General features: G+C 47.3%; 1 protein-coding gene across 1 annotated transcript; it reads right to left on the reverse strand.

The window, feature by feature from the left end:
* Window positions 1-9,086: 9,086 nt before the first annotated feature.
* On the reverse strand, window positions 9,087-20,748 carry LOC119968675 (pituitary adenylate cyclase-activating polypeptide-like). Its single transcript, XM_038801281.1, has 7 exons — window positions 20,547-20,748; window positions 20,325-20,407; window positions 19,041-19,160; window positions 18,132-18,236; window positions 15,629-15,763; window positions 13,972-14,054; window positions 9,087-9,291 (listed from the first exon to the last, which is right to left on the reverse strand). The coding sequence occupies exons 2-7, from the start codon at window positions 20,402-20,404 to the stop codon at window positions 9,284-9,286; spliced, it is 531 nt and encodes a 176-aa protein (XP_038657209.1). The 5' UTR covers window positions 20,405-20,407; window positions 20,547-20,748; the 3' UTR covers window positions 9,087-9,283.
* Window positions 20,749-21,824: the final 1,076 nt, after the last annotated feature.

The following is a 21,824-nucleotide window of genomic DNA, read 5'->3' on the forward strand; positions in this document are numbered from 1 at the left end:
CAGGAGGAGAAGTTTGGGTTGGCGAGGGGAAACAAATTCAGGTATCTGCAGGTACGGGACTTCCTATGTAAACGGGTGTCAACCTTCCCTCTCCTACCGCTAAGGGGGATTCAGGACAGGATAGTTTCCAGAGGGTGGGTAGGGGAAAGGAGTGTCTCTGCCATTTACAAGGAACTTATGGGGTCAGAGGTGATGCAGACCGAGGAGCTGAAGCGCAAGTGGGAGGAGGAGATGGGAGGTGAGATGGATGATGGTCTATGGGCAGACGCATTGAGTAGAGTCAACGCATCCGCAACATGTGCCAGGCTCAGTCTGATACAATTTAAGGTCGTTCACCGGGCTCACATGACAGTGGCCGGATGAGCAGATTCTTTGGGGTGGAAGACAGGTGTGCAAAGTGTACGGGAGGACCAGCGAACCATGTCCACATGTTTTGGACATGTCCGAAGCTTAGGGGATTCTGGCAGGGGTTTGCAGATGTCACGTCCACAGTGTTAAAAACAACAAGGGTGGCACTGAGTCCAGAGGTGGCGATATTCGGGGTGTCAGAATACTCGGGAATCCAGGAGAAGAAAGAGACAGACGTTCTGGCCTTTGCTTCCCTGGTAGCCCAGAGACGGATACTATTAGCTTGGAGGGACCCAAAGCCCCTGAAGTCGGAGACCTGGCTATCGGACATGGCTAGCTTTCTCTGTATGGAGAAAATCAAGTTCGCCTTGAGAGGGTCACTGTTAGGATTCACCCGGAGGTGGCAACCATTTGTCGACTATGTCGCGGAAAATTCATCGTCAACGGCGGGGGGGGGGGGGGGGGGGGGGGGGTTAGTTTAGCTTAGAGTAGGAGGTTAATAAAGGTGGGACCTGTAAGGAAGGGAGACGGCTTTTGCACTATGTTTATAGCTTCATGTATATTGTTTATTTTGTTGTTGTTACAATACCAAAAATACCTCAATAAAATGTTTATTAAAAAAAAATACAATGTGGGCGACTTCCGGTAGCGGCAATGACCAGCACGTTCGGAGGCTCCCGAAAAAAACGGACTTCGGGGCTTTTTTAAAGGCCCCCAACGGAGATTAAGAGGCAAATCCCGATGGGGGAAGAGGCCAGGAGTCGCCCCAGAGATCCCATGGTGCAGGCCAGGAGTGGAGCAGGGAGAGAATCGGGAGGAAAAACTCTTGGAAAAAATTGGGACCCGAAGGACAAAATGGCGGCCGGCGAAAGTTTTGAAGAACTGAAGAAGTGGGTCTAGGAGCAGCAGACGACTCTGCTGCGCTGCTTCCAGGATCTGAAAGTGGAGCTGCTGGAGTCCATCAAGGTAACCAACAGGGAACTGATGGAGACCCAGACGGCCCAGGGGGCTGCGATCCAGGAGCTGCAGCAGCAGGCCGCCAAGAGGGAGGACGAGGTCGCGGCCGTGGTGGGGAAGGTGGAGGTGCACGAGGCACTCCATAAAAGATGGCAGGAGCGGTTCGAGGAGTTGGACAACCGGTCGAGGAGGAAGAATTTACGGATCCTGGGCCTCACGGAGGGGCTGGAGGGGTCGGACCTAGCGACCTACGTGGTGATGGTGCTGAACACGCTGATGGGGGCTGGGTCCTTCCAGGGGCCCCTGGAGTTGGAGGAGGCCCACAGAATTCTGGCTAGGAGACCCAAGCCGAACGAGCCGCCGCGGGCGGTGTTGGTGAGGTTCCACTGGTTCGTGGATCGTGAGTGTGTGCTCCGGTGGGCCAAGAAGGAGCGGAGCAGCAAATGGGAGAACACGGAGGTGCAGATCTTCCAGGACTGGAGTGCGGAGGTGGCGAGGCGGAGGGCCGGGTTTAACCGGACGAAGGCGGTGCTCCACAGACGGAAGGTGAAGTTTGGAATGCTGCAGTCGGCGAGTCTGTGGGTCACCTACAAGGATCGGCACCACTATTTTGAGTCCCCGGAGGAGGCGTGGGCCTTCGTGCAAGCCGAGAAACTGGACACAAACTGAGGGTCCCTCGGATGGGGGATGCTGTAGAATACTGTATTTATTTATACTGTATGTGTATTTGCGGGGTTTAGGGTATGATGTGGGGTGGCCGTACGGGTGTTTTCTTTATGGGTTTTCTAGCAGGAGTTGGGTGGACGGGTTTGGACTGAGGGGTAAACGGGGTGTTTGGGGAGCTGGTGGGGGGGACTGACAATGGGAGTGGCCCTGGAGGAGGTGGGGCCTGGCAGGGCGAAAGCGCGGGCTTTGCGCTGGGTGAGGGAGGGGGCGGGGTTTTCTTTTCCCGCGCAGGAGCGGGGGAGGGTGGACTGGTTGATGGGCACTATGGAGGAGGGGCAGTCCCACGTTGGGAGGAGCCGAAAGTAGGGCGGGAGCCGCCAGGGTCAGCAGAAGATAGCTGGCTCACGGGAGTGCTGTAGAGGGGGGGGCACGGCTAGGAGGGGTCCTAGCCTGGGGGGGGGGGGGGAGGGGAGGGGGGGGGGTTACCGGGTTGCTGCTGAAACGGTCAGGAAGGAGCTGGAGGACGCAGGGGGTGCTGGAGGGGGGGAGGTGCCGCCGTGGGAAACTGGCAGAGCGTGGGATGCTGGCCGGGGGTGGGCAAGGCTATGGTGGGGTATGGCTAATCGGCAGGGGAAGGAGGCAGGGAGCCCTCGGATCCGGCTGATAACCTGGAATGTGAGGGGGCTGAATGGGCCGGTCAAAAGGGCCCGAGTAGTTGCGCACCTGAAGGGACTGAAGGCGGATGTGGCCATGCTCCAGGAGACACACCTGAGAGTGGTGGACCAGGTCCGGCTGAGAAAGGGGTGGGTGGGCCAGGTATTCCACTCAGGGCTAGATGAGAAGAGTAAGGGGGTGGCAATCCTGGTGGGGAAGAAGGTGCCGTTTGAGGTGTTGAAGGTGGTGTCTGACAGTGGCGGGAGGTACGTGATGGTGAGTGGCAAGCTGCAGGGGGAGCGGGTAGTGTTGGTGAATGTTTATGCCCCAAATTGGGACGATGCGGGGTTCATGCGGTGTATGCTGGGCCGCATTCCGGACCTGGAGGTGGGGGGCCTGATCATTGGGGGGAGACTTTAACACTGTACTGGATCCCCCATTGGATCGATCCAAGTCCCGGACGGGTAGGAGGCTGGCGGCGGCTAAGGTGCTGAGGAGATTTATGGACCAGATTGGGGGGGGGGGGGGGGGGGGGGGGGGGGGGGTGGGTCCTGGAGGTTTGCGAGACCAAGGGCCAGGGAATACTCATTTCATTTTTCTCCCATGTACATAAGGCCTACTTGAGGATTGACTTTTTTGTCCTGAGCAGGGGGCTGGTGTCGAGGGTGGAGGAAGTGGAATACTCCGCCATTGCCATTTCGGACCATGCCCCGCACTGGATGGACCTCGGGCTGGGGGAAGAGAGGGACCAACGTCCGCTCTGGCGCATGGAGGTGGGGCTGTAGGCAGAGGAGGAGGTGGCCGGGAGGGTCCGGGGGTGTATTGAGAGGTACCTCGAGGCCAATGATAACGGGGAGGTTCGGGTGGGGACGGTCTGGGAGGCATTGAAGGCGGTGATGAGGGGGGAATTGATCTCCATCCGAACCCATAGGGAGAGGGGGGAGCAGAGGGAGAGGGAGAGACTGATAGGGGAGATGGTGCAGGTGGATAGGAGATATGCGGAGGCCCCAGAGGAGGGATTGCTGGGGGAGAGGCGTAGCCTTCAGGCCAGATTTGACCTACTGACAACCAGAAAGGCGGAAGCCCAGTGGAGGAAAGCACAGGGGGCGGTGTATGAACACGGGGAGAAGGCGAGCAGGATGCTGGCGCACCAGCTCCGGAAGCGAGCCGCGGCCAGGGAGATTGGGGGCGTGAAGGATAGCGCCGGGAAGGTCGTGCGGAGGGGGGTAGAGGTCAATGGGGTCTTCAGGGACTTTTATGGGGAACTGTACCGGTCTGAGCCCCCGGTGGAGGAGGGTGGAATGGGGCGCTTCCTGGACAGGTTGCGTTTCCAGAGGGTGGAAGAGGAGCGGGTGGAGGGACTAGGGGCGCCGATCGAGTTGGAGGAGGTTGTCAAAGGGATAGGGAGCATGCAGTCGGGGAAGGCGCCGGGGCCGGACGGGTTTCCGGCGGAATTTTATAAAAAGTATTTGGACCTGTTGGGCCCCCTGTTGGTCCGGACCTTTAACGAGGCATGGGAGGGGGGCTTTGCCCCCCACTATGTCGCGGGCACTGATTTCCTTGATCCTGAAGCGGGACAAGGACCCTCTGCAGTGTGGATCATATAGGCCGATTTTGTTGCTGAATGCCGATGCTAAGCTGCTGACAAAGATCTTGGCCACTAGAATAGAGGATTGTGTGCCGGGGGTCATACATGAGGACCAGACGGGGTTTGTGAAGGGAAGGCAGCTGAACACAAATGTGCGAAGGCTCCTCAATGTCATTATGATGCCGGCGGTGGAAGGGGAGGCGGAGATAGTGGTGGCGTTGGACGCGGAGAAGGCCTTCGATAGGGTGGAGTGGGAGTACTTGTGGGAGGTGTTGGAGAGGTTTGGGTTTGGGGAGGGGTTTATTCGGTGGGTGAGGCTGCTCTACGAGGCCCCGATGGCAAGTGTAGCCACGAATAGGAGGAGGTCGGAGTACTTTCGGCTGTACTGGGGGACGAGACGGGGTGCCCCCTGTCCCCCTTGCTCTTCCCGTTGGCAATTGAGCCCCTGGCCATGGCATTGAGGGAGTCAGGGAACTGGAGGGGCATGGTGTGGGGGGGGGGAGCATCGAGTGTCACTGTACGTGGACGACCTGCTGCTGTATGTGGCGGACCCGGTGGGGGGGGATGCCAGAGGTGATGAGGATCCTTGGGGAATTCGGGGTATAAGCTGAACCTGGGCAAGAGCGAGGTGTATGTGGTGCATCCGGGGGATCAAGAGGAGGGGATTGGTAGGCTCCCACTGAAGCAGGCAGGGAAGAGCTTCAGGTATCTAGGGGTCCAGGTGGCTGGGAGTTGGGGGGCCCTGCACAAGCTCAACCTCACAAGGTTGGTGGAGCAGATGGAGGAGGAGTTTAAGAGGTGGGATATGTTACCGCTGTCACTGGCGGGGAGGGTGCAGTCCGTCAAGATGACGGTGCTCCCGAGGTTTTTGTTCTTGTTCCAGTGCCTCCCCATCTTTATCCCAAAGGCCTTTTTCAGGAGGGTCAACAGCAGTATCACGGGATTTGTGTGGTCGCATGGGACTCCGAGGGTTCGAAGAGTGTTCCTGGAACGAGGCAGGGATAGGGGGGGGCTGGCGTTGCCCAACCTCTGTGGGTACTACTGGGCGGCCAATGCAGCGATGGTGCGTAAGTGGGTAATGGGCGAGGAGGGGGCAGCGTGGAAGAGGATGGAGGCGGCGTCTTGTGTGGGCACGAACCTGGAGGATAGCAAATGTGGTCCCTTTGTTCAAGAAGGGGAGTAGAGATAACCCCGGTAACTATAGGCCGGTGAGCCTAACATCTGTGGTGGGTAAAGTCTTGGAGAGGATTATAAAAGATACGATTTATAATCATCTAGATAGGAATAATATGATTAGGGATAGTCAGCATGGTTTTGTGAAGGGTAGGTCATGCCTCACAAACCTTATCGAGTTCTTTGAGAAGGTGACTGAACAGGTGGACGAGGGTAAAGCAGTTGATGTGGTGTATATGGATTTCAGTAAAGCGTTTGATAAGGTTCCCCACAGTCGGCTATTGCAGAAAATACAGAGGCTGGGGATTGAGGGTGATTTAGAGATGTGGATCAGAAATTGGCTAGTTGAAAGAAGACAGAGAGTGGTGGTTGATGGGAAATGTTCAGAATGGAGTTCAGTTACGAGTGGCGTACCACAAGGATCTGTTCTGGGGCCGTTGCTGTTTGTCATTTTTATAAATGACCTAGAGGAGGGAGCAGAAAGATGGGTAAGTAAATTTGCAGACGACACTAAAGTCGGTGGAGTTGTAGACAGTGCGGAAGGATGTTGCAGGTTACAGAGGGACATAGATAAGCTGCAGAGCTGGGCTGAGAGGTGGCAAATGGAGTTTAATGTGGAGAAGTGTGAGGTGATTCACTTTGGAAAGAATAACAGGAATGCGGAATATTTGGCTAATGGTAAAATTCTTGGTAGTGTGGATGAGCAGAGGGATCTCGGTGTCCATGTACATAGATCCCTGAAAGTTGCCACCCAGGTTGATAGGGTTGTGAAGAAGGCCTATGGTGTGATGGCCTTTATTGGTAGAGGGATTGAGTTCCGGAGCCATGAGGTCATGTTGCAGTTGTACAAAACTCTAGTATGGCCGCATTTGGAGTATTGCGTACAGTTCTGGTCGCCTCATTATAGGAAGGACGTGGAAGCTTTGGAACGGGTGCAGAGGAGATTTACCAGGTTGTTGCCTGGTATGGAGGGAAAATCTTATGAGGAAAGGCTGATGGACTTGAGGTTGTTTTCGTTAGAGAGAAGAAGGTTAAGAGGTGACCTAATAGAGGCATACAAAATGATCAGAGGGTTAGATAGGGTGGACAGCGAGAGCCTTCTTCCGCGGATGGAGGTGGCTATCACGAGGGGACATAGCCTTAAATTGAGGGGTAATAGATATAGGACAGAGGTCAGAGGTGGGTTTTTTACGCAAAGAGTGGTGAGGCCGTGGAATGCCCTACCTGCAACAGTAGTGAACTCGCCAACATTGAGGGCATTTAAAAGTTTATTGGATAAGCATATGGATGATAAGGGCATAGTGTAGGTTAGATGGCCTTTAGTTTTTTTTCCATGTCGGTGCAACATTGAGGGCCGAAGGGCCTGTACTGCGCTGTATCGTTCTATGTTCTATGTTCTAGTAACGGCGCCGTTGCCGCCGAGGTATGCCACGAGCCCGGTGGTGGCGGCTACCCTCAAATTTGGGGGCAATGGAGACGGCACAGAGGAGAAATGGGGGGCTCGATGGAGGCCCCGATACGGGGGAACCATCGGTTCGTCCCAGGGAGCATTGATAGCGGATTCCGGGGCTGGCACAGGGCAGGGGTTAGGAGGTTGAGGGACCTGTTTGTGGAGGGGAGGTTCGCGAGCTTGGGGGAGTTAGAGGGGAAGTTTGGGCTCCCCCCCGGGGAACATGTTTAGGTACATCCAGGTGAGGGCGTTTGCCAGGCAGCAGGTGGAGGGGTTCCCCTTGCTGCCTCCACGAGGGGTGCGGGATCGGTTGCTCTCGGGGGTGTGGGTTGGAGGAGGGAGGATCTCGGACATATACCGGGCGATGCAGGAGGTAGACGAGGCCTCGGTGGAGGAACTGAAGGGTAAATGGGAAGAGGAGCTGGGTTAGGAGATTGAGGAGGGGACATGGGCGGATGCCCTGGAGAGAGTGAATTCCTCCTCTTCCTGTGCGAGGCTTAGCCTCATACAGTTCAAGGTGCTGCATAGGGCCCACATGACTGGGACAAGGATGAGTAGGTTTCTCGGGGGCGAGGACAGGTGTGCTAGGTGCTCGGAGAGCCCAGCGAACCACGTCCATATGTTTTGGGCGTGCCCAGCGTTGGGGGAGTTTTGGAAGGGGGTAGCAAAGACGGTGTCGAGGGTGGTGGGACCCAGGGTCGAGCCAGGCTGGGGACTCGCAATTTTTGGGGTGGCAGTGGAGCCGGGAGTGCAGGAGGCGATAGAGGCTGGGGTCCTGGCCTTTGCGTCCCTAGTAGCCCGGCGGAGGATCTTGCTCCAGTGGAAGGATGCGAGGCCCCCAAGCGTGGAGGCCTGGATCTCGGATATGGCAGGGTTCATTAAATTGGAGAGGGTGAAATTTGCCCTGAGGGGATCAGTACAAGGGTTTTTCAGGCGGTGGCAGCCCTTTCTGGACTTCCTGGCGGAACGGTAGGGAAATAGGCCGACAGCAACAGCAACCGGGGGGGGGGGGGGGGGGGGGGGGGAAGGATGGGGGGGAGGGATAACTGTACACATGGGTTTGTGGAGGGTGCTATCTCTCTCCCTTGTTTTTTTTTGTTTTTTCTCTTTTCTCTGTCTTTTGGTTTCTGTTTTTTTTCCCTTTTGTTTGAAGTTGCTCTTGCAGCTCGGGGGCATTGTTTACGGGGTGTTACCGCGGGTGTACGTTAATAGAGTTATGATGTTTATATTTTGTAAAAACTTCAATAAAAATTATTTATTAAAAAAAAAATACAATGTGGAAACGTGTGAGGTTTTGCACTTTGGAAGGAGGAATCTAAGCATAGACTATTTTCTAAATGGGGAAATGCTTCGGAAAGCAGAAGCACAAAGCGACTTGGGAGTCCTTGTTCAATCCTCTTAAGGTTAATGTGCAGGTTCAATCGGCAGTAAAGAAGGCAAATGCAATGTTAGCATTCATGTCAAGAGGGCTAGAATACAAGACCAGGGATGTACTTCTGAGGCTGTATAAGGCTCTGGTCAAACCCCATTTGGAGTATTGTGAGCAGTTTTGGGCCCCATGTCTAAGGAAGGATGTGCTGGCCTTGGAAAGGGTCCGGAGGAGGTTCACAAGAATGATCCCTGGAATGAAGAACTTGTCGTATGAGGAACATTTGAAGACTCTGGGTCTGTACTCGGAGTTTAGAAGGATGAGAGGGGATTTTATTGAAATGTACAAGATACTGCGAGACCTGGATAGAGTGGACATGGAGAGGATGTTTCCACTTGTGGGAAAAACTAGAACCAGAGAACACCATTTCAGATTAAAGGGACAATCCTTTAAAACAAAGATGAGGAGGAATTTTTTCAGCCAGAGGGTGGTGAATCTGTGGAACTCACAGCCGCAGAAGGCTGTGGAGGCCAATTCACTGAGTGTCTTTAAGACAGAGATAAATAGGTTCTTGATTAATAAGGGGATCAGGGGTTATGGGGAGAAGGCAGGAGAATGGGGATGAGAAAATATCAGCCATGAGTGAATGGCTGAGCAGACTCGATGGGCCAAGTGGCTTAATTCTGCTCCTATGTCTTATGGTCTTACCAGTTAATTCCTGGGTAAACATACATAGCCAATTAGCAGTAAAAGGAAACCTGCCCACTGGATTTGGCCTTGAAAGCAGCCAAGAAAAATAATGTAACTACAATGGTTGCACTGTTGTTCATGAATGTAGGTGACAGAATTTTCTCAAGAGCAAAAATGAAAGAAAGAGAAAGTATGATCTGACCAATCATGCGGATGTAGCTTTAATATGACATCACAATACAAATTTCTATACCAAAATAATGTTTACTGTTAACTCTATCAATAAATTTAGTGCATAATACTGTGTGTCAAAAAATAATTTAATGAAGAATTCATCTCGGAAAGGAAATTTATGAACCATTAGGGTGGAGAATTGTCCCTTCTTCCATTAGATACCTGTAAGAAAAAGAAAGAACTTTCATTTCCATCCCATTAATAGTGTATTTATATTTGGACAAGACTTGAGATTTAGATTAAACATTTTTGTTTTTGTTAGCTGGGTGTCTGACATACAGAAACATATCACCATACTTGATCATTTCGAAATTGGGTTGCTAAGAAATCCACGGAATTTTCATTCCTTTGACATAGAATCATAGAATCCCAACAGTGCAGAAGGAGGCCATTCGGCCCATCGAGTCTACACCGACCCTCGGAAACAGTGCCCTACCGAGGCCCACGCCTCCACCCTATCCCCACCTCACCTTTTGGACACTAAGGGGCAATTTAGTATGACCAAACCAGCCAACCTGCACATCTTTGGACTGTGGGAGGAAACCGGAGAACCCGGAGGAAACCCACACAGATACAGAGAGAACATGCAAACTCCGCACAGACAGTCACCCAAGGCCGGAATCGAACCCGGGTCCCTGGAAATGTGATGCAGCAGTGCTAACCACTGTACCACTGTGCCGCCATGGTGTATGCACTCTCTCCCTGCAGGGGATACACCCGAAATACCTAAATCACAAGTACTTAGGTCCAAGTTTGCAAAACAAATTCCAAGGAACCAGAGATCCAGACAGAGGTACTGCTGAGAATTAAGCAGCTAACACTGCAAAATTCACCAATGCAGATCAATGGGACAGTTAGTGCCTCTTGACTGGAATCAGGTGTGATAACTTCTCCCCTCCATGTCAGGGCTACCTCTCCGGGCTCCATTATGAACCAATCTGGCTGATGAATCTCCAGCGGTGATCTGGGATTACTGTGGACCTGCATAGCTCAGGTATTTGATTAATGTGTCTGGTGCAGAGGGTTGCCTTGGTTCCGATCATCTATTGCCACCTTGGAGCCAATATAAAACCGTGGAGGCCATACTCATCTTTCACCCACTAACCAAGATTTGCTGCCAGGTGCTAGCCATTTGGAAAATGAGATACCAGGGTTTGAACCCTTGCTAGGTGCGACTGTCCGAAGGCTGTCAGCTGCCCAGTGTTGGGAGCGCAGAGTGCACAAGACACTCTGTAGCGGGGTGGGAGGCTCACTCATGCATGACACTGTGTCGCCCCTCACCCCCTCTGGGGGACTCCCGGAATCTGGCACATTGTAATTTAAGGTTCTTTTATTTTTCTGCCTCCGTAGATAGTTCAGGCAGTGCCCTATTAGGCCCCCCCTCCATCAACACCCTGACTCCCACCCACCCCACCACCCTGCTTTCCCCCCTTTCCCCACCACTCCCCTTCCTTTCCCTTCTGTTTGTACAGAGGCAAGGGTATCTGATCTCTCCAGCGCAAAGTTTAGTGCTTGTAACATTTGTTTTTCGTAGAAATGTGTTGTGACCTGTTTTAATAATCAGAGTATCGGTTGGTACTGAGGGGAGAGTACCCTGTTTCTCCAACACAAAATGAGTGTCTGCACTGTTTAGCCTTGTATATATTTTTTACTGTTTTAATAAAAAGATATGGACACCAGATAATGGGTGAGGAACATTCAGGTGGACGTCATAGCAACAATATGTGTGCATCCTCCTGGCCAAAGTTTGGATCAGGTGTAGTCAGAAATAGGAAAGGAGCAGTCACCTTGTTGGGAGTTTTCTATAGGCCCTCCAATAGCAGCAGAGATGTGGAGGAACAGATTGGGACACAGATTTTGGAAAGGTGCAGAAGTCACAGGGTAGCAGTCATGGGTGACTTCAACTTCCCAAATATTGAGTGGAAACTCTTTAGATCAAAGAGTTTTGATGGGGTAGTGTTTGTGCAGTGTGTCCAGGAAGCTTTTCTAACACAGTATGTAGATTGTCTGACCAGAGGGGAGGCCATATTGGATTTGGTACATGGTAATGAACCAGGGCAAGTGATAGATTTGTTAGTGGGGGAGCATTTTGGAGATAGTGACCACAAATCTGTGACTTTCACTTTAGTAATGGAGAGGGATAGGTGCGTGCAACAGGGCAAGGTTTACAATTGGGAGAAGGGTAAATACGATGCTGTCAGACAAGAACTAAAGTTGGGAACATAGGCTGTCAGGGAAGGACATAATTGAAATGTGGAACTTGTTCAAGGAACAGATACTACGTGACCCTGATATGTATGTCCCGGTCAGGCAGGGAATCGATGGTCGAGTGAGGGAACCATGGTTGACAAGAGAGGTTGAATGTCTTGTTAAGAGGAAGAAGGATACTTGTGTAAGGCTGAGGAAACAAGGTTCAGACAGGGCGCTTGAGGGATACAAGATAGCCAGGAGGGAGCTGAAGAACAGGATTAGGAGAGCTAAGAGAGGGCATGAAAAATCTTTGGCAGGTAGAATCAAGGAAAACCCCACGGCCTTTTACACATATGTGTAAAAGGGTGGGTCCGATCAAGGACAGTAGCGGGAGATTGTGTATTGAGTCAGAAGAGATAAGAGAGGTCTTGCACGAGTACTTTTCTTCAGTATTTACGAATGAGAGGGGCCATAATGTTGGAGAGGACAGTGTGAAACAGACTGGTAAGCTCAAGGAGATACTTGTTAGGAAGGAAGATGCGTTGGCCATTTTGAAAAACTTGAGGATAGACAAGTCCCCCGGGCCTGACGGGATATATCCAAGGATTCTATGGGCAGCAAGAGATGAAATTGCAGAGTCGTTGGCAATGACCTTTTCATCCTCACTGTCAACAGGGGTGGTACCAGGGGATTGGAGAGTGGCGAATGTCATGCCCCTGTTCAAAAAAGAGAATAGGGATAACGCTGGGAATTACAGGCCAGTTAGTCTTACTTCGGTGGTAGGCAAAGTAATGGAAAGGGTACTGAGAGATAGGATTTCTGAGCATCTGGAAAGACACTGCTTGATTATATATAGTCAGCACGGATTTGTGAGGGGTAGGTCTTTCCTCACAAGTCTTATTGAATTCTTTGAGGGGGTAACCAAGCAAGTGGATGAAGGTAAAGCAGTGGATGTGGTGTACATGGATTTTAGTAAGGCATTTGATAAGATTCCCCATGGTAGGCTTATGCAGAAAGTAAGGAGGCATGGGATGGTGGGAAATCTGGCCAGTTGGATAATGAACTGGCTAACCAATAGAAGTCAGAGAGTGGTGGTGGATAGCAAATATTCATCCTGGAGCCCAGTTACCAGTGGCATACCACAGGGATCAGTTCTGGGTCCTCTGCTGTTCGTGATTTTGATTAATGACTTGGATGAGGGAGTTGAAGGGTGGGTCAGTAAATTTGCAGACGATACGAAGATTCGTGGAGTTGTGGATAGTGAGGAGGGCTGTTGTCGGCTGCAAAGAGACATAGATAGGACGTAGAGCTGGGCTGAGAAGTGCCAGATGGAGTTTAACCCTGACAAGTGTGAGGTTGTCCATTTTGGAAGGACAAATATGAATGCGGAATGCAGGGTTAACGGTAGGGTTCTTGGCAATGTGGAGGAGCAGAGAGATCTTGGGGTCTATGTTCATAGATCTTTAAAAGTTGCCACTCAAGTGGATAGAGCTGTGAAGAAGGCCTATGGTGTGCTATCGTTCATTAGCAGAGGGATTGAATTTAAGAGCCGTGAGGTGATGATGCAGCTGTACAAAACCTTGGTAAGGCCACATTTGGAGTACTGTGTGCAGTCCTGGTCGCCTCATTTTAGGAAGAATGTGGAAGCTTTGGAAAAGGTGCAAAGGAGATTTACCAGGATGTTGCCTGGAATGGAGAGTAGGTCTTACAAGGAAAGGTTGAGGGTGCTCGGCCTTTTCTCATTAGAACGGAGAAGGATGAGGGGTGACTTGATAGAGGTTAATAAGATGATCAGGGGAATAGATAGAGTAGATAGTCAGATACTTTTTCCCCGGGTGGAACAAACCATTACAAGGGGACATAAATTTAAGGTGAATGATGGAAGATATAGGGTGGATGTCAGAGGTAGGTTCTTTACCCAGAGAGTTGTGGAGGCATGGAATACACTGCCTGTGGAAGTAGTTGAGTCGGAAACATTAGGGACCTTCAAGCAGCTATTGGATAGGTACATGGATTAGGGTAGAATGATGGGGTGTAGATTAATTTGTTCTTAATCTGGGACAAAAGTTCGGCACAACATTGTGGGCCGAAGGGCCGGTTCTGCGCTGTATTTTTCTATGTTCTATGTTAACTCAGTGGACAAGTGTACCCATGTAATATGTCACACAGACCAGAAAATGTTCAGGCTCAATCCTTTACCAATATTGAGTTAGCTGATTGTGTTTAATCAGCAATGGATGCTTCAATTATCATTGCTGGTTTTCAAAAGTCTAGAGAGAAAAAAAAACAGAGTCCCACTGCTATTTAGGGACAGTTATATGTAAGATAAAAGCAAATTACTGCGGATGCTGGAATCTGAAGCAAAAACAAAAAATATTGGATATTCTCAGCAGGTCCCGAAGCTTTGACAAAGAGTCATCCAGATTCGAAATGCTCGCTCCGTTCTCTATCCACATATATATGTAGAGCTCCTATGTGGTTTAGAATGGGAACATTCATTTGAATAAACTCCTGATAGTTATGTTTAAGGTCACCCATGCCAAATAAGCGCTTAGCTGAGGTATTGGAGGATTGGAACAGTACTCTAGTATTGTTTTGCAAAAGGCAGGTGAGGAAATTTAAGGAGAAAACTTAATAACAGCAAAAACTCACCATAAGTGGGATTGGTATCATAAACTGCATCCAGGGCTGCAGAAATGTCTTCAGGCAGCTGCCGAATATTTTTATTTTCAATTCTGCAGGAGATCACAAACACTTTTCAGCTTATTACCTCTATTACTATTAAGTAGCAATGTCTTGTAACACTTTTTCAACTTGAGGATGGTAGTTTGAAGTTATTTTATTATGTCACATATTTTTAGTTCCGCGATGGTTTGAGAGTACAGGATGAAAAGGTTGTGCAGTTGGGAGTAGATCTTTTACTCTTTTGGCTAATTTGATCTTTACCTCCTTTCGTGAATGTGTTGGTCACTTTGCTGGGTACATTGCTACAAGGGCTCCAATGGTTTCTCTTCATGCACGAGACTAGATTTTTATTTATACTTTCATGGGATGTGGGTTTCACAGGCAAGGACAGCATTTGTTGCCCAACCCTAATTTCCCTTGAACTAAGTGAATGGCGTTATTGGGTCACTTAAGATTCAACTACGTTGATGTGGGTCTGGAGTCACATACAGGCCAGACAAAGATGGCAGATTTCCCTCCTGGAAGGACATCAATGAACCTTATAGGTTTTTGCAACATTGGTTTAATTGGTCACTTTTGCTGTGGCTAGCTTTCCATTTCAGATTTCAGTCATCAAATTTCACCAGCTGTTGTGGTAGGATGTGAACACAATATTAGCCTCTGAATTACTAGTCCTGTGATATTTCTAATACACCGCCTCCTCCCCACAGTTATAGCATCGTGAGCTTCAGCCGTCTTACCTTGAAGGACACGACAGCTGAGACCCATCCTGCTCTTGTTGGACACACAGCCACTCTTTCTCTCCCAGCTTGCTCCCGCTTTCAATTCCAGGAGCATGCAGACCAACTTTTGTAGCCCCCATTCCCACTCCTTATCATTATCCTGGCTGAAAGCAATAACTGAGTACAGACCATGGATTGAACCTAGAATATTCCTGTGTAACTACGGAGTTTAGCCTTTAGGGCAGTGGAGATGCCCCTGACAGATCAGACAATTAATTAACACCTAATCTGACAGGTGGCACCTCTAGTAGTGAACATCCCCTCAATGCAGTTCAGGAGTGTCTGTCTTGATTCCGTGCTCCAAGGTCTGGAGTGAAGCTTTGCCTCTCACACAGAGGCAAGACTGCGACCTTCTGAGCAGCTAAAACCTGAACGTCCACCCCGGCCACTGAGCGTTGTCAGGCTATTTTATCAATGCGGAAACCCAACTGAATCCAATTTTATTGTCAGCTACAGCTGCACAAAAATGCATTTTTCCAGAAAGGGGGTCAATGAATTTCATAATGAGGAACAGCCCTGGCTGACTTTCCTCTTCTTTATCCCAAGTACATTGAGGCTAATTGTAGTGTCCCAATTGCCACCCCAGCAAACACTCCATACTGAACCTTTCTGTTCTATATAGATATATATAGATTCTATATTGGATGGTTAAGTTGCCACTTGGCTACAATAGAGCTATATGATTATTTTATTTGCATTTTATTTTTAATACATGGGACTCTCATTATTTTATGTATCAAAATCAATAATCTTTATGTAACAAAATTAGAGTTTGTTCACAGTGTGTTAGTAGTGAAACGTGCCACTTATTAATGCCAATTAGCTCAAAATATTAATTATACCTTTGATTGCCCAGAATTGCAGCCAAGTATTTTCTAATTGCCATCTGCCTCTGGTAACGAGCATAGGTATCTGTAAAGATGTCATCAGAATGTCTCTTGGCGAAGAGTTCAGGCTCGTCCTCAAGGCTGCTATCACTATTTTAAAAAGACAAAATTATTCCCAGAGGTTATAATGGTTTGAGGATTGTTGTTTGAAGCTATGTTACTTAACATAACTTAAATCACATCATTGTATTTTAACAACTCATAATCTTTTAGCAGGAAAGGACCTAAAGGCTATTGTCCACAATATTTGTTATTGTTTTTTAATAATCTTTATTATTGTCACAAGTAGGCTTACAATAACACTGCAATGAAGTTACTGTGAAAATCCCCTAGTCGCCACATTCCGGCACCTGTTCGGGTACACAGAATGTCCAATTCACCTAACGAGCAAGTCTTTCGGGACTTGTGGGGGGAAACCGGAGCACCCGGAGGAAACCTACGCAGACACGGGGAGAACGTGCAGACTCCGCACAGACAGTGACCCAAGCTGGAAATCGAACCTGGGACCCTGACCCTGTGAAGCAACAGTGCTAATCACTGTGCTACTGTGTTGCCCATGATTGTACCCACAGATACAAGGTAACCAAGCATTATATCCTTTTGTAAAGCACAAGTATTATGGATGCATGATGCTGAGTAACACATTCACTCTACAATGACTTCACCAAAGCAAAGCTACTCTACATAAAAACTATGTACATTATATATTCAAATAAGTTGTGTACTGAAAATGCAGTGGATTACATACACATATACTGAGATAAACTGTTATTATTCTGCCAGCGAAGGTATTTTGGGATACATTTTACACTGAAAGGAATATGCTATTCAGCCATACAATGAGGGAACATTGAAGACTGGAGGAATGCAATAGATATCCCGTATTATTTTTCAAAGCCTGTGTGCCTCATTTTTCCTCCTGCCAAATTGCACCCTTTACACTTATTTCTATTGAAAAAGGGACTCAAACAAGCACCTGAAGACAAGAAATACAAGAGGAAAGTACAGCGGAGTGGAGATAATTAAATCATTCTTGCAGCGAGCGGGCTCAGGCTCATAGGGCCGATTCGCCTCCTTCTGTGCTGCACCCATTTTAATTTATGATTCTAGTTTTCCATTTACATGACCATGATTGTTAATATGTTCTTTGCATTTTGCCTTTTTCAATTTTATAAATACAGCCCCCAACCACAATTTGGTGCCGTCTGCAAATTTTCATATTGTATTTCCAATTCCCTGGTCCAAATACTTTAAAGAAATGATGAACTGTAGTCACAGCACTGATCCTTGTGGAACATAACTTCTGCCAGTCTGAGAAACTATCTTTTACCCATTACTTTTTCTTTTCTATTTGTAGCCAGCTTACAATACATTCTACTCCTAATCTCCTGACTCCACCTGCCCACCTTAATGGGGGGGGGGGGGGGGGTTACTTATCGGAGGCCTTTTGGATCCCGTGTGTATCACCTCCGCTGTATTACCCTCAATGTTTTCTATTATTTCCTCAAATAATCAATGAGGTTGGTGAATCTGAGAATACCATTCATTGTTTACGTTTTCAGCTTTCTAGTTACTTTTGTATTGCACATTTGAGTAAAGATTCTAATATATTTCCTACCACCAACATTAAGCTAGCTAATGCATAGTTCATTGGATTTATTCTACCTTGCTTTTTGAATATAGATATCTCTTGCCTAACTTTTTGAGAATACATGGCCACAATCCATTAGAACCTGATCCTCGCTAAATTTCTCTGGTTTGTCAATAAGCCCCACTCCTTTCTGTCCAAAAATGATCTATGTAAGAATAACGTGTCCACCTTGTTATGCTCCCTGGTAAAACCTGAGGCAAAATAACCCCTTAGTAGCCCCATCTCTCTCTTAAGCTTTATTTTGTTACTTATCTATCCATGGAATATGTTACTGTTTCTTTTTGTGTCCTTTGTTCATTTCCTTTTGGCACCTGAGTGTTCCAAGGGCACTTTAATTAGGTTACCATCCTTTTTTATATTTTAAGTTAACATGAATGAGGGTTTAATAAAACATATTAGATGTCAAAGTAAAATGTGGATGTAATTCCATTTAAAGGGTTTTTCTTAATAAAAATTTAGAGTACCCAATTACTTTTTTCCAATTAAGGGACAATTTAGCTTACCCAATCCACCAACCAGCACATCTTTTGGATTGTGGGGGTGAAACCCACGCAGACATGGGGAGTATGTGCAAACTCCACACAGTGACTTAGGGCCGGGATTCGGACCCGGGTCCTCAGCACCGTAGTCCCAGTGATAATCACTGTGTCACTGTGCTGACCTTAAAGGGATTTTTTTGATCAAATATTCTCTCTAATATCATTTAAGGCAATTAACACCACATTATTAGAAAGTAGGAGAAAGGCATTTAAACTGATACAGCCGCCACAAAATAAACTGTCGCAAATCAGAGAAGTGTTGGCTCACCTCAGTCTTTTGCCCATAATTGTCTGCAGAAGCTTCCTTGCAGACATCTGACCCAGGACTTTCCTGTAGGTGTTGGTGAATATTGCGTCTGCGTGCCTTTCAGTTCTGAATGAATAAATAACAGCACGAGTTCTTAAAGTCACAACGGAATTGATCAACCTTTAATAAATTGGATTTAAGGTTTTTTAAAATAAAACTTCATCAAAGAGAGAGGCCACAACCTGAGAAGCATTTTAATCCTTGTGTTCACAATAAACGTTGGAATCATTACCCATCAGAACCAAAATGGGGATGAACACATCAGCGTTACAATTCTGCATCGATCAGATAGCATAATACTCACACAGTAATTGTGCTAATGTTGAAACAGTGAATGAGAAGTGCATTGAATGGAAAATTGAGTTAATTAAAGATTCATGGTAGAAATTTAAGATTAAGTGATACATGCAAATTCAGTAAGCACAACCAGGTAACTTGGAAAGACAATTTAGTAATGACATAAGTTTGTATACTACACCTGGCAATACCTCTGACCTCCCAACAATTTATACTGCTCTGGTACACAGATGCATAAACATTGATGTTGTTGAGAAAGTTGGACTGCAGAAATTAGGAAATACCATTCTGCCAGTGATGGGTTAATTTGATTATTAAAACAAACGCAACTGGACACACGTTGCAGAAAACACAACATGCCTCACAATGTGTGAGAAATATAATGAATTGGGAAACTAATTTATAAATATGTATACAACTTGATTACACACAGCATACAGGAAACATACCTTGAATGGATAGAGGGTGAAATGATAAATGGGGAACAGGGCAGCATAGATGTTAAATACACGGATGATTATATAAGTGTGATGAATAAAATTTATCTTTTGCACTGACAATGTCTGGACTCACCGTTCTCCAGTGGAGTCCAAGGCAGACTCTTTGGTCTCAGGGACCCTTCCAGCTTCAGCAATGTTGCTCTCCTCCACCGGAGAGGTGAACAATCTCCCCAGGGTTGACCGATTTTCAAATCTACAGTCAGAGACAACAAAGAGTCCTTTTTAGCCTTTGATGTAATATAGCATTGATTCATTACAAGAAGGCTGTGATTAGCAATCTGTAGCTGTCTGAATAGACTTTAAGAAGCATAAATTAAATCACCACACAACCATTTATGTAACATGTGTCTATTAATCTCTAAGCGATTAATCAGTTCTTAATGCAACGTGGATTCAAAATGTGCTTCCCTTATCAATTCATCTATCAATTAGAATTGGGTAGTCATGTCTGGGGAGTGGATTTGAACATTTTCAGTTTTGTAATCTTAAATTGTCATATCATTTCTTTTTCATTTTTGTATTATCCACTCACAAATATTAGACTGTATTCCAGATGTGACAACACGGTAACACAGTGGTTAGCACTGTTGCTTCACAGTGCCAGGGTCCTGGGTTCAATTCCCGGCTTGGGTCACTGTCTGTGCGGAGTCTGCATATTCTCCCCGTGTCTGCGTGGGTTTCTGCCCCCCCCCCCCCCCCCCCATTAGGTTTGTTGGACATTCTGAATTCTCCCTCAGTGTATCTGAACAGGCGCCTGAATGTGGCGACTAGGGGATTTTCACGGTAACTTCACTGTAGTGTTAATGTAAGCCTACTTGTGACACAAATAAAGATTATTATTGACTTGCTTACATTTTGTTGCTCGTTACCACTGACTGAAGGTAGCAGAATTTTCTCCCCCACACTTGAAATGAAATGAAATGAAAATGGTTTATTGTCACGAGTAGGCTTCAAATGAAGTTACTGTGAAAAGCCCTTTGTTGGTCTGACAACGTTTAATTAACTTTCGCTGCTTCAGATCGTGTGAATCTCACAGCAAAAGCAAGAAAACACAGGGGCGTCCTTATCCCGAGGCGACCCTAAAACTGAACTATATTCCTTATGGAGGGAAAATATGTTTGGTGATCTGAGAAGCAAACTGTTTTTTTTGTAATGTGACGTTATTAGTGCAGAATGGATATTCCCAATCCAAAATGTAAACACATTTCATTCAGGAAACTTTGTTTCCAACTCAAATGTAGCCGGGTTTATATTGACTAGACGTCCTCCCTCATAGCTTTTAGGTTATCCTACAGAGAAACAGGGTTGTCGCCTGTGTACAATTTTGTGACACTGACTTACGCGATCTCCAACTCACCTCAAGTCTGGATACACCGGTGAACAGACTGTGTGCACAGTCAGGCAGCAAAACATCAGGAGGGAAGCTCTGCTCAGCATCGTCTGTTAAGGCAGAAGAAGAAGGGGGGAAAAAAGAGCATGCATCAATCAACAGGCACTGAGGGATGGATCAACATGACACAAGAGTTGCGAAAACCTGTGCTTGAAAAAACAATGCCGAACGTCGTGGTAGAGAACTTACCCTGGGTGGTGTTCGCTCGTGCTGGAGTGCTGGGCTGTTGCACGGTGCTTTGATCTCGCTCCCTTACCCAGCTCATTTATAGTGCCTGGTTCAGTCCTTGTGAGGGGGGGGCAGAGCCTCATTGCTGACATCAGGTGCGGCACCTACCCCTCCTACACACCACAGGCGTCAGCGATCCGGGCTCGAAATTAAAACACCACCTTCAATTTCTGAATCAGAAAAATACTTCATGCACGCAGCATATTAACAGATCTTTCTCCCTCCATAGTTAAGTATTGAAAACACCGGCGCACGCCTGCTGTTTAGTGCATTTTATTGATAGGTTCAAGCAATTTCGAGCTGAATTATTTTGCTTTCTTGACATATTATTAAACATCATTGGTTATACAACGCCCACACCAAATACAACAAGCACATTTCCAATTTTTGTTTTGGGGAGGGGGGTGGGGGGTTGCTGGATGTAGTTGGTATACTTAATCTTTGCACTTTAAAAAGTTAGACTAAAATCTGCAGTGTTCCATAGTGAAATAAGCAACTTATATTTTTTTAAAAAGCAGAGCTAGGAATTCTGGAAACTTGAAAGACAATCAAGAAAAGCAATTGGAAACGGGCAGGGTTGGTGACAAATTGGAACGAGAAAGCTAACAGCCCAAATTTCTACATTTTCAAAATTAAATTTTTAAAAATCCCATGGTGGAAAAGTGAAGGGGAAATGGTTACTGTGCAATGTGGAGAACACCTGTGTGGGAAGAGGGGGGAGGAGGGAGACTTTCTTTAAATGTATTCTAATCATGATGTTCTGAAACTGAAAGACAATGTGCAATTAACATTATCCGCACAACAGTAATTTGTTCATCACGCAGCAAGCATGTGCAACAACGGAACGGTTTTAAACATTTCTTTGACTTTTTAAGTGTGCCCCAAGTACAATACAATCGTCGGTTTTTTGTGGGGAGAGAATTACCAGAGGACAAGAAAGAGCCCCGAAATCTAAACGCTTGCTTTGCTGTGTAATCTCAAATGTACCCCTTTCCCACATGGTTTGTGGCACTGAAGGTGCTCTGTGCACTTAGAGGGATTGGAATTGTCCAAAAGTGGGTGTACTTGGAGGAGTGAAATCATCGATATTCTGAATGTTCGCAGTGTTCATGAAGTGTCGCCTCAACCTACAAAGTTTTTGAGTGGAAATAAATATAGTGCTGCTAAATTATTATTTCATTTACTGTTAAACTAGCTATTTAAGGGCATATCGTAATACGAATTGGAGTCTCAGTTGCG

Source organism: Scyliorhinus canicula, chromosome 7 (genome assembly GCF_902713615.1).
Source record: "Scyliorhinus canicula chromosome 7, sScyCan1.1, whole genome shotgun sequence".
Lineage (NCBI taxonomy): Eukaryota > Metazoa > Chordata > Chondrichthyes > Carcharhiniformes > Scyliorhinidae > Scyliorhinus > Scyliorhinus canicula.